The following is a 13,279-nucleotide window of genomic DNA, read 5'->3' as shown; positions in this document are numbered from 1 at the left end:
GCAGGATTGAGACGAAGCCTGTTTCTCCCCATCCAGACCTGAACCGCCTCCAGGCACCGGGACATCACAGCGAGGGCATCACTGGGTTGGTTCGGGGTGGAAAGAAAAAGTTGGGTATCATCAGCGTACTGATGATACCCCACCCCGAAACCACGAATGATCTCGCCCAGCGGCTTCATATAGATGTTGAACAGGAGAGGCGAGAGAACCGACCCCTGAGGGACTCCACAAATGAGAGGCCTCGGGGCGGATCTCTGCCCTCCCGTCAACACCGACTGCGAGCGGCCCTGGAGGTAGGAGGAGAACCACCGTAAAACGGTGCCTCCCACTCCCAACCCCCTGAGACGCCGCAGGATACCATGGTCGATGGTATTGAAAGCCGCTGAGAGATCTAATAGGACCAGGACAGAGGAGCAACCCTTGTCCCTTGCCCTCCAGAGATCATTCACCAGCGCGACCAATGCCGTCTCCGTGCTGTGTCCGGGCCTGAAACCCGATTGGTACGGGTCCAGATAATCAGTTTCCTCCAGGAACAGAGGGAGCTGATGCGCCACCACACTCTCAACAACCTTCGCCAAAAAGCGAAGGTTGGAGACTGGACGATAGTTGTTTAAAACAGCCGGGTCCAAAGCAGGCTTCTTGAGAAGGGGTCTCACCACCGCCTCCTTCAAGGCGGCAGGGAAGACACCCTCCTTCAAAGAAGCAGTTATTACTGCATGGAACCAGCTTCGTGTTCCCTCCCGAGCCGCATAAGCTAGCCAGGAGGGGCACGGATCCAACAAACAGGTGGTGGTGCTCAGTCTCCCCATGATCCTGTCCACATCATCAGGGGAAACAGGGTCAAACTCAGTCCAGATAACGTGCTCAAGACCGCCCGATTCCTCCACATCAGACTCTGCCCAGTCAGAGTCCAGGCCGGTCCGGATCTGAGCGATTTTGTCCGCCAGATGATGACTAAACTCCTCGGCTCGTCCCCGCAAGGGATACGCTCATGTTTAAGTAAAAAAAGCAAAGGTCGATATAATTACTGCAACTCAACTAAAAATTCGAGGTATTTATCAAAGTAACAAAGTCTATGATCAGTTTACCTGTATGGCTCTTTCAAGTGCTACTCAAGTCTTCTTAAAGTGTATTTCAAAAACCCTGCAGTGCTCTCTGTCTTTTTGGTTCTTGAGTCTTAAACTGGGGCAAGAGACTTCGAAATACTATCTTTTAACAAGCTTCCAGATAGAGAATGGTCCTTTATAAAAAAAAATGCCACAATTCCATCCTGCAATCTATGAGCGTTGATGTGTTCAGGAATCCTCTATTTTAACATAATAATAGTTTTCAAGATCTGAAACAGAATATGAAAAACTGGAGGGTAGGGATAATTCTGCCACCAATTAAGTTGTTTTGAAATAAAGATAAAGGTAAAGGATTCCCCTGTCAAGGGGGCGATGTTCATCTCCTTTTTCTAGCCCAGTGATGGCAAACCTTTTAGAGACCAAGTGCCCAAACCACAATCCAAAACCCACTTATTTATCACAAAGTGCCAGGGCTGCCTCAGCATTGTGGTGCCCTCAGGGGTGGCATGGGGGTGTGGGCATAGTTGCAGTTGTCATGGCAGACTGGGTGGCGTGGCTGGAGTGGGCATGGCCACCTCGATGTTGCACATGGAGGGGGACACCTGTAGAGGCCAAGCAGGGTTGGGGGAGATCCAGGGGGCCTCTGGCAGGTGGGGTGATGGGCAGGAGGCCCAGCATAGATGGGAGGGGAGGCATGCAATCCTAGCTGGGCCTGGGGGGCCATAGCGCTGATAGGGATCTGGCTTTCCCTGCTCAGGGTGGCCTTTGACTAGCTGGGAGTGTGTGCTCTACCACCTCTACTCGAGCTTGCCAGCTGGCCACTTTGCCTCCTTTGTGTTGGGTGAGGCTGCTGCTCCGGATGGTGGCGGTAGCCTAATGGACCTGCGCAAGTGCTGGCAGCGGCGGCGCACATGCCCACAAAGAGGGGTCTGAGTACCGCCTCTGGCAGGCGTGCCATAGATTCGCCACCACTGTCCTAGCCAAAGGAGCCAGCGAGGAAGTTGTCTAAATACATTTCTATAAGTCAAGACACTTGGAACACTGTTACCTTCTCAATGAATTGGTACCTGTTTATCTACTTGCATTTGTATACTTTCAAACTGCTAGGTGAGCAGGAGTTGGGGAAAGAGACAATGCTCACACCATCATGCAGTGCTTCCAGTCAACAAGCCCAGCATCTTAACTGCTTGGCCATGGCGCCCCCTTGTCCTGAAGTAGTGTGCATTAAATCTAAAGCTGAATCCACATTAAGCAAATTCTGCTTGACCTGTGATTAATTGTATGACTTTAGGAGGATTGTGTGGATCATAACAAACTGTGGCAAGTCCTTAAAGAGATGGGCATACCAGACCATCTTATTTGTCTCTTGAGAAACCTATATGCAGGCCAAGAAGCAACAGTGAGAACTGGACACGGAACCACTGATTGGTTCAAAATTGGGAAAGGAGTCCGGCAAGGCTGTATACTGTCGCCTTGCCTATTTATTTATTTATTTATTTATTTTATTTAATTTCTATACCGCCCTTCTCCCTAAGGGACTCAGGGCGGTTCACAGGGCATATATAAATAAGTATACAAAAATTAAAAGAAAATTAAACCATGCCCAAATTAAAATATAACAATAGTGAAATAAAAACCAATTAAAAACCCAAATACCCCTTCAGGCCAGACCAGCTAACTCGAACAAATGGGTCTTCAACCCGCGACGGAAGGATCGGAGGTCCGATGCCATCCGGAGCTCAACCGGCAGTTGGTTCCATAGTGCTGGGGCACCCACAGAGAAGGCCCTCCCCCTGGGGGCCACCAGTCGACATTCCCTGACTGGAGGCACCCTGAGGAGGCCCTCTCTGTGGGCACGCACTGGGCGGAGGGGAGTTGACGCCGGCAGCAGGTGGTCCTCGAGGTATCCCGGACCCATGCCATGTAAGGACTTAAAGATCATAACCAAGACCTTGAACCTCACCCGGAAGACAACTGGCAACCAATGCAGCTCGCGGAGCAAAGGTGTAACATGGGAGTACCGGGAAACTCCCAAGACAACTCTCGCGGCCGCATTCTGTACCAGTTGGAGCCTCCGAGTAGTCTTCAAGGGAAGCCCCATGTAGAGAGCATTACAGTAGTCTAGGCGAGAGGTCACGAGCGCATGAGTGACCGTACACAAGGCATCCCGGTCCAGATAGGGCCACAACTGGCGCACCAGGCGAACCTGGGCGAAAGCCCCCCTAGTCACGGCTACTACATGATCTTCCAGGGTAAGTCGTGAATCTAGGAGGACTCCCAAGTTGCGAGCCCTATCCACGGGGGGTAACAGCTCACCCCCCCATAGAAAGGGATGGAACATTTTGAATGTCCCGGGATGCCGGAATGTACAGCCACTCAGTCTTGTCAGGGTTGAGTTGAAGTCTGTTCCTCCCCATCCAGACCCGAACCGCCTCCAGGCAACGGGACATCACAGCGAGGGCATCACTGGGGTGGTTTGGGGTCGAAATAAAAAGTTGGGTATCATCAGCATATTGATGATACCCAACTCCAAAACCACGAATGATCTCACCCAGCAGTTTCATGTAGATGTTGAACAGGAGAGGCGAGAGAACCGACCCCTGAGGAACTCCACAAATGAGAGACCTAGGGGCCGATCTCTGCCCCCCTGCCAACACCGACTGCGAGCATCCCAGGGGATAGGAGAACCACTGAAGAACTGTGTCTCCCACTCCCAATCCCCTGAGACGCCGCAGCAAGATACCATGGTCGATGGTATCGAAAGCCGCTGAGAGGTTTAATAGGACTAGGACAGAGGAATGTCCCCTATCCCGAGCCCTCCAGAGATCATTCACCAGAGCGACCAATGCCGTCTTATAACTTATATGCAGAGCACATCATGAGAAAGGCAGGGCTAGATGAATCAAAAGTTGGAATTAAGATTGCCGGAAGAAACATCAACAACCTAAGATATGCAGATGATACCACTCTAATGGCAGAAAGTGAAGAGGAACTAAAGAGCCTCTTGTTGCGAGTGAAGAAGGAGAGTGCAAAAGTTGGGTTGAAACTAAACATTAATAAAACCAAGATCATGGCATCTGGCCCTCTCAATTCCTGGCAAATAGATGGGGAAGAAATGGAGGTAGTGACAGATTTTATTTTCCTGGGCTCCAAGATCACTGCAGATGGGGACTGTAGCCAAGAAATTAAAAGACGCTTGCTCCTGGGGAGGAAAGCCATGACAATCTAGACAGCACACTAAAAAGCAGAGACATCACCCTGTCAACAAAAGTGCGTATAGTCAAGGCTATGGTCTTCCCAGTTGCAATGTATGGCAGTGAAAGCTGGACCATAAGAAAGGCTGAGCGCCAAAGAATTGAAGCCTTTGAACTATGGTGCTGGAGAAGACTCCTGCGAGTCCCTTGGACTGCAAGGCGATCAAACCCATCAGTCCTAGAGGAGATCAACCCTGACTGCTCTTTAGAAGGCCAGATCCTGAAGCTAAAACTCAAAATATTTTGTCCACCTAATGAAAAGGAAGGACTCACTGGAGAAGAGCCTAATGCTGGGAAAGATTGAGGGCAATAGAAGAATGGGACGACAGAGAATGAGGTGGCTGGATGGAGTCACTGAAGCAGTAGGCGTGAGCTTAAATGGACTCCAGAAGATGGTAGAGGACAGGAAGGCCTGGAGGAACGTTGTCCATAGGTCGCGATGGGTCGGACACGACTTCACAACTAACAACAAAAGGAGGAGAGGAAAGATATCTGTATCAATGGGGAAATTTATCACCATTGTAAGATGAAGGAATATAAAATTTCTTAACATAACATCCATAGTGACTCTGGTTTAGTTCACATGTAACTAGATGCAGCAGTAATTATATAATAGAAGATGCCTCATTTGCTACCTAACATACCGTATATACTTGAGTATAAGCCGAATTTTTCAGCCCACTTTTTGGGCTGAAAAATTCCACTTCGGCTTATACTCCAGTCAACAAAAAAAACTTACCGAGGACTTGTGCGCGGCCGAGGCTTTGGTGCTTCCGGGATCGCCCGCACCTCTCCCAAGCCACCGCCGTCCGAGACCTGCCGAAGTTTGGGGAGGTTTGGGGAGGTGCGCGCGCACCTCCCCAAACTCCGCGCCTTGCCTGCCTGCTTCTTTCCGCAGCGGAAAGAAGCAGGCAGGCAGGGCGCGGAGGAACGGAGACTTGCCGACGTTTGGGGAGGTTTGGGCGTCTCCCCAAACCTCGGCAGGTCTCCGTTCCTCCGCGCAGACCTGCCGACGTTTGGGGAGGTTTGGGCGCCTCCCCAAACCTCCCCAAACCTCGGCAGGTCTCCGTTCCTCCTGCCGACCTTTGGGGAGGTTTGGGCGCCTCCCCAAACCTCCCCAAACCTCGGCAGGTCTCCGTTCCTCCTGCCGACCTTTGGGGAGGTTTGGGCGCCTCCCCAAACCTCCCCAAACCTCGGCAGGTCTCCGTTCCTCCTGCCGACCTTTGGGGAGGTTTGGGCGCCTCCCCAAACCTCGGCAGGTCTCCGTTCCTCCGCGCAGACCTGCCGACGTTTGGGAAGGTTTGGGCGCTTCCCCAAACCTCCCCAGGTCTCCGTTCCTGTTTGGGGAGGTTTGGGCGCCTCCCCAAACCTCCCCAAACCTCGGCAGGTCTCCGTTCCTGTTTGGGGAGGTTTGGGCGCCTCCCCAAACCTCGGCAGGTCTCCGTTCCTCCGCGCAGACCTGCCGACCTTTGGGGAGGTTTGGGCGCCTCCCCAAACGTCCCCAAACCTCGGCAGGTCTCCGTTCCTCCGCGCAGACCTGCCGACCTTTGGGGAGGTTTGGGCGCCTCCCCAAACGTCCCCAAACCTCGGCAGGTCTCCGTTCCTGTTTGGGGAGCTTTGGGCGCCTCCCCAAACGTCCCCAAACCTCGGCAGGTCTCCGTTCCTCCGCGCAGACCTGCCGACCTTTGGGGAGGTTTGGGCGCCTCCCCAAACCTCCCCAAACCTCGGCAGGTCTCCGTTCCTGTTTGGGGAGGTTTGGGCGCCTCCCCAAACCTCCCCAAACCTCGGCAGGTCTCCGTTCCTCCGCGCAGACCTGCCGACCTTTGGGGAGGTTTGGGCGCCTCCCCAAACGTCCCCAAACCTCGGCAGGTCTCCGTTCCTGTTTGGGGAGGTTTGGGCGCCTCCCCAAACGTCCCCAAACCTCGGCAGGTCTCCGTTCCTCCGCGCAGACCTGCCGACCTTTGGGGAGGTTTGGGCGCCTCCCCAAACGTCCCCAAACCTCGGCAGGTCTCCGTTCCTCCTGCCGACCTTTGGGGAGGTTTGGGCGCCTCCCCAAACCTCCCCAAACCTCGGCAGGTCTCCGTTCCTCCGCGCAGACCTGCCGACCTTTGGGGAGGTTTGGGCGCCTCCCCAAACGTCCCCAAACCTCGGCAGGTCTCCGTTCCTGTTTGGGGAGGTTTGGGCGCCTCCCCAAACGTCCCCAAACCTCGGCAGGTCTCCGTTCCTCCGCGCAGACCTGCCGACCTTTGGGGAGGTTTGGGCGCCTCCCCAAACGTCCCCAAACCTCGGCAGGTCTCCGTTCCTGTTTGGGGAGGTTTGGGCGCCTCCCCAAACGTCCCCAAACCTCGGCAGGTCTCCGTTCCTGTTTGGGGAGGTTTGGGCGCCTCCCCAAACCTCCCCAAACCTCGGCAGGTCTCCGTTCCTCCGCGCAGACCTGCCGACCTTTGGGGAGGTTTGGGCGCCTCCCCAAACGTCCCCAAACCTCGGCAGGTCTCCGTTCCTCCGCGCAGACCTGCCGACCTTTGGGGAGGTTTGGGCGCCTCCCCAAACGTCCCCAAACCTCGGCAGGTCTCCGTTCCTGTTTGGGGAGGTTTGGGCGCCTCCCCAAACGTCCCCAAACCTCGGCAGGTCTCCGTTCCTCCGCGCAGACCTGCCGACCTTTGGGGAGGTTTGGGCGCCTCCCCAAACGTCCCCAAACCTCAGCAGGTCTCCGTTCCTGTTTGGGGAGGTTTGGGCGCCTCCCCAAACCTCCCCAAACCTCGGCAGGTCTCCGTTCCTCCGTGCAGACCTGCCGACCTTTGGGGAGGTTTGGGCGCCTCCCCAAACGTCCCCAAACCTCGGCAGGTCTCCGTTCCTGTTTGGGGAGGTTTGGGCGCCTCCCCAAACCTCCCCAAACCTCGGCAGGTCTCCGTTCCTCCGCGCAGACCTGCCGACGTTTGGGGAGGTTTGGGCGCCTCCCCAAACCTCCCCAAACCTCGGCAGGTCTCCGTTCCTGTTTGGGGAGGTTTGGGCGCCTCCCCAAACCTCCCCAAACCTCGGCAGGTCTCCGTTCCTCCGCGCAGACCTGCCGACCTTTGGGGAGGTTTGGGCGCCTCCCCAAACCTCCCCAAACCTCGGCAGGTCTCCGTTCTTCCTGCCGACCTTTGGGGAGGTTTGGGCGCCTCCCCAAACCTCCCCAAACCTCGGCAGGTCTGCGCGGAGGAACGGAGACCTGCCGAGGTTTGGGGAGGTTTGGGGAGGCGCCCAAACCTCCCCAAACAGGAACGGAGACCTGCCGAGGTTTGGGGACGTTTGGGGAGGCGCCCAAACCTCCACAAAGGTTGGCAGGTCTGCGCGGAGGAACGGAGACCTGCCGAGGTTTGGGGACGTTTGGGGAGGCGCCCAAACCTCCCCAAACAGGAACGGAGACCTGCCGAGGTTTGGGGACGTTTGGGGAGGCGCCCAAACCTCCCCAAAGGTCGGCAGGTCTGCGCGGAGGAACGGAGACCTGCCGAGGTTTGGGGAGGTTTGGGGAGGCGCCCAAACCTCCCCAAACAGGAACGGAGACCTGCCGAGGTTTGGGGAGGTTTGGGGAGGCGCCCAAACCTCCCCAAAGGTCGGCAGGTCTGCGCGGAGGAACGGAGACCTGCCGAGGTTTGGGGAGGTTTGGGGAGGCGCCCAAACCTCCCCAAACAGGAACGGAGACCTGCCGAGGTTTGGGGACGTTTGGGGAGGCGCCCAAACCTCCCCAAAGGTCGGCAGGTCTGCGCGGAGGAACGGAGACCTGCCGAGGTTTGGGGACGTTTGGGGAGGCGCCCAAACCTCCCCAAACAGGAACGGAGACCTGCCGAGGTTTGGGGACGTTTGGGGAGGCGCCCAAACCTCCCCAAAGGTCGGCAGGTCTGCGCGGAGGAACGGAGACCTGCCGAGGTTTGGGGAGGTTTGGGGAGGCGCCCAAACCTCCCCAAACAGGAACGGAGACCTGCCGAGGTTTGGGGAGGTTTGGGGAGGCGCCCAAACCTCCCCAAAGGTCGGCAGGTCTGCGCGGAGGAACGGAGACCTGCCGAGGTTTGGGGAGGTTTGGGGAGGCGCCCAAAGCTCCCCAAACAGGAACGGAGACCTGCCGAGGTTTGGGGACGTTTGGGGAGGCGCCCAAACCTCCCCAAAGGTCGGCAGGTCTGCGCGGAGGAACGGAGACCTGCCGAGGTTTGGGGACGTTTGGGGAGGCGCCCAAACCTCCCCAAACGTCGGCAGGTCTGCGCGGAGGAACGGAGACCTGCCGAGGTTTGGGGAGGTTTGGGGAGGTTTGGGGAGGCGCCCAAACCTCCCCAAACAGGAACGGAGACCTGCCGAGGTTTGGGGACGTTTGGGGAGGCGCCCAAACCTCCCCAAAGGTCGGCAGGTCTGCGCGGAGGAACGGAGACCTGCCGAGGTTTGGGGACGTTTGGGGAGGCGCCCAAACCTCCCCAAACAGGAACGGAGACCTGCCGAGGTTTGGGGACGTTTGGGGAGGCGCCCAAACCTCCCCAAAGGTCGGCAGGTCTGCGCGGAGGAACGGAGACCTGCCGAGGTTTGGGGAGGTTTGGGGAGGCGCCCAAAGCTCCCCAAACAGGAACGGAGACCTGCCGAGGTTTGGGGACGTTTGGGGAGGTGCCCAAACCTCCCCAAAGGTCGGCAGGTCTGCGCGGAGGAACGGAGACCTGCCGAGGTTTGGGGACGTTTGGGGAGGCGCCCAAACCTCCCCAAACGTCGGCAGGTCTGCGCGGAGGAACGGAGACCTGCCGAGGTTTGGGGAGGTTTGGGGAGGTTTGGGGAGGCGCCCAAACCTCCCCAAACAGGAACGGAGACCTGCCGAGGTTTGGGGACGTTTGGGGAGGCGCCCAAACCTCCCCAAAGGTCGGCAGGTCTGCGCGGAGGAACGGAGACCTGCCGAGGTTTGGGGACGTTTGGGGAGGCGCCCAAACCTCCCCAAACAGGAACGGAGACCTGCCGAGGTTTGGGGACGTTTGGGGAGGCGCCCAAACCTCCCCAAAGGTCGGCAGGTCTGCGCGGAGGAACGGAGACCTGCCGAGGTTTGGGGAGGTTTGGGGAGGCGCCCAAACCTCCCCAAACAGGAACGGAGACCTGCCGAGGTTTGGGGACGTTTGGGGAGGCGCCCAAACCTCCCCAAAGGTCGGCAGGTCTGCGCGGAGGAACGGAGACCTGCAGAGGTTTGGGGAGGTTTGGGGAGGCGCCCAAACCTCCCCAAAGGTCGGCAGGAGGAACGGAGACCTGCCGAGGTTTGGGGAGGCGCCCAAACCTCCCCAAAGGTCGGCAGGTCTGCGCGGAGGAACGGAGACCTGCCGAGGTTTGGGGAGGTTTGGGGAGGCGCCCAAACCTCCCCAAAGGTCGGCAGGAGGAACGGAGACCTGCCGAGGTTTGGGGAGGTTTGGGGAGGCGCCCAAACCTCCCCAAAGGTCGGCAGGAGGAACGGAGACCTGCCGACGAGCCGCGGCTACACAGGGTATTCCTGTGTATTCAGGCTTGCAAAATGGCGGATCGAGCCTCTGCTGGCGGCAGAGGCTTGCAGAACGGCGGATCGGCTTATACTCGAGTCAATAACTTTTTCCAGTTTTGGGGGGTGAAATTGGGGGTCTCGGCTTATACTCGAGTCGGCTTATACTCAAGTATATACGGTAATTGATTTGCTGAAAAAAAGAAACAACAACATCTATTCTAGAAGTCGTCTGGAAGTTGAGCCATAGCAACCGGGCTTCTTTTCTTGTTCGTTCGAAAAGTTTCACAGCTTATCCAAGCAGCTTCCACAACCTATTCTAGAATCTCTCTTCTTGATGCGCTTGAGACAGTCTAAAGTTGTTCACCTTCCATTATCTGAGATTTGGGTTTAAGGCCCAGACTTGTCCTTTAGAAAGGTGGAAGAGCAGCATGAGCAAGAGGCAGGGACATAGATTAATAAATAACTGCAGTAAAAGTGGGCAAGGCTTGAATTAAGAGTAAGTAATAATTAAATTAATATAATTATTCTTCCATAATTTTTTTTCTTCCACTATAGTAACAATTACAGTTTGGCAGCATGTAATAACTGTATTCAAACAATTTGCTTAAGCAGATCAGTTCAAGATTTATTTTGAACATAACACAAGAAACTTGCTCAGCTTTAACATTAATTATATATTTTTTGACTTAACAAGTTATATGAACCTAATGTGCTTGGTTATCATTATATGTACTGTATGAATCCAGGTAACAGGAAAATTTAACAAGGCTAAATAAGGTTGTGTGAAAGCAACTCTAGGGACTACCAATTCTGCTCTTCTGCTTTTCGTCAATTCTATACAGTCTCATCAATACAACTGAAAGCCAACCAAGCAATCCACATCAATGTGGATGTTTAAGGAAGTGAATGGAGTGAATTCTGGGCACTTTTATCAAATACCAACTTCCTTGGCGTGTTTATCCTATTCTAGAGGCTTTGAGAAGGCTCCCAAGTGTCAGCCATAATCCCAGAGCAAATCCATGGAATAAACAAGCCCTCCCTTCCTGCTTAGCCTTGACCCAATGATTATTTTGGGCCTCTTGCAAAAATTCAAACTAATTTTTAACAGTCTGACTCATAGGCTTAGGTATGTAAAATGGGATTAAGATTTTTGGACTTTTGAAGCATTGCCCTATCTCAAGTATCTCAAGTTATTAGCACTAAGATATATATTTTTACTAAAAGGTCAGTCCTGTTCTCTCTTTGCAAAGGAATGTTTGCATATCTCTCTTGTACACTTATCCCCATTCTGACCTTGTCCACTAATTCAACTTCACACAATATTGCTGAATTACACATTTATAGTGCTCTATATGAGAGCCCAAACTTTAATAATTAAGTTTTGTATCCGATTTTCTTTCTCCTCATATATCATAATGGCCTTCTTCCTTTACTCTGTTTGGCATATGTGCATTTATTGACACGTTCTTTGTCTGTAAGAGAATATTTGATGTTGTTTGAAAATAACTATAGGTTTATCATTTTTAATAGTTCATATATTGATTGATCTTATGGATGTATTTTATGATTTTATTAATGTTTTGTCTCATCTGTTACAAGCTAGGTAGTATCAGAAGAGTATATGAAATATACAGTAGATAAATGAAATAAGCAGGTAGTTCACTATCTTGCCTTCCCAAATTCATGGTACAATTTCAGATGAACAAATGGCGAAAGGACAGAATAGCGTAGCAAAACAAGTACATAAACTAAAACCAATCCTTTAAATTTTTATTCCTAAGAATCTACTCTGATAGTACCGTTTTTAAAATAAAAATATTTCTTTTCTTCAGAGTGGTATACTCATGCTTTTTATTTAAACAAGTAACATTGCCATTTAAACTTATTAAGATATATTTTTACATTGTGGAATACTGGAGTATATTGTAAGTATGATTCAAATTTAGTTCAAAACAACAAATCCACAATGCCTCAAGTCATTCAATATAAAATAATCAGGAGTGAAACAGCTAAATACCATGTCACCTGTGGGAATCAACCTTTGGTAAGCCATGCAAATTGTTTTTATTGTATTCAGGTTTTATAAGCAGCCTCTAAGCAAGCGGAACTTTTCATGCAATGAAGAAAACTGAAAAACTGCAAGACGAGGATCCAAGAACATAGCTATCAAGACAAAGTCTTCATTTGGTGTTACCTTGAGGAGAAGTGGGTATTTGCAAATCCTCTGTATTGGAGTTAGGAGATAACCTTCAAGTGGAATGTCTGTAGTCTTTCTACCTCCCAAAAGCATGCAACTCTGCAACCAGAAAAGAATAAGAATATTGCATTTCACTCAAAACGTCTCAATATATCATGGTAATGAATAACATTTTGTAGAGCTAGTTATTTGTAGAGTCCTATACGACGATGGACTAAGAAAACATACAAAAATCATTTCAATGTATAGAGAAAAGGGAATATTTTATTTAAAAATGTATAGCCTGTGTTTCTTTAATAGGACTCAAGATATTACTTTCAGCAACGCTCCCCAACCTTTCCTGTGGACTGGCAGTGGTTGGTGGCAGAAGGGGGGATAGTTTTGTGCATGCACCCACCCCTTGCATAAATGGACCTTCATGCTTGCATGCCGCTGGCACAGCCCAGTTCCCAACAGGCCGCAGACCAGTACCAGGCCACAGACCAGGGGTTGAGGACCCCTGATATACAGCGTTCCCAGATAATCTCCCAACCAAGCACTGCTCAAGGCTGAGGCTTCATTGCAATCCAACACAATTTTCACTAAAAATTCTGAAGTCAACATAGTACAACACAAAAAATCTGGACAGCCATGTATATTTTATCCAAATAGCCATTCCATTCACAGATAAAATGAACAGCTAAACTGGCATGCATATTTTTAGGAATGAAATCTTCTAACATTTAGGTTCTTAGCCAACATGATGGCATCTGCAAACAAATACATCCATATATTTGCATTCCTAATCAACATATCACTACCATCACTATAGGCATTAAACAACACACAACATGTGTCCAAATTGTTGGGGGCAATTAAGCTGACTTTGTAATAATGCCGCTTGGGGTGTGTGTGAAAGCCCTAATAAGCAGGCATATACATAGAATGAAGGCTACTGCTAAGCTTGTAAGCCGCCCTGAGTCTTCGGAGAAGGGCGGGATATAAATGGAATTAAAATAAAAAAATAAATAAATGCTAAGCTACTTATTAAACATTACATATATTCTCATCTAGGCTCAATTTCTAGCATATATTGCTAGCACTGCAGACAATAGCCAACATTCATCTCTGTATACATGCAAAAAAAAATCATAAATCAAGCTTATTCACTTTTACATTTTATATTTTTTCTAAATCGGAGGTTCTCAAACTCTGCCGTATCATAACTCCTTACAATTACAAATACAGATTCCACAATGCCCCTTAGTGTAATGCTATACACTTCTATAATACATGGGCATCTGCA

General features: G+C 51.8%; 1 protein-coding gene across 1 annotated transcript in view; it reads right to left on the bottom strand.

The window, feature by feature from the left end:
• The window catches only part of PREX1 (phosphatidylinositol-3,4,5-trisphosphate dependent Rac exchange factor 1), a 222,180-nt gene that overhangs the window by 97,646 nt on the left and 111,255 nt on the right, over nucleotides 1-13,279 (bottom strand). Inside the window, exon 5 of the mRNA XM_083358786.1 lies at nucleotides 11,992-12,093. Within this exon, the coding sequence (XP_083214912.1) occupies nucleotides 11,992-12,093 (102 nt within the window). The remainder of the gene's footprint in view (nucleotides 1-11,991; nucleotides 12,094-13,279) is intronic.

The sequence above is a fragment of the Vipera ursinii genome (assembly GCF_947247035.1).
Source record: "Vipera ursinii genome assembly, chromosome: 3".
In the NCBI taxonomy this organism is placed as follows: domain Eukaryota; kingdom Metazoa; phylum Chordata; class Lepidosauria; order Squamata; family Viperidae; genus Vipera; species Vipera ursinii.
This window is presented reverse-complemented; position numbering and strand designations above follow the sequence as displayed.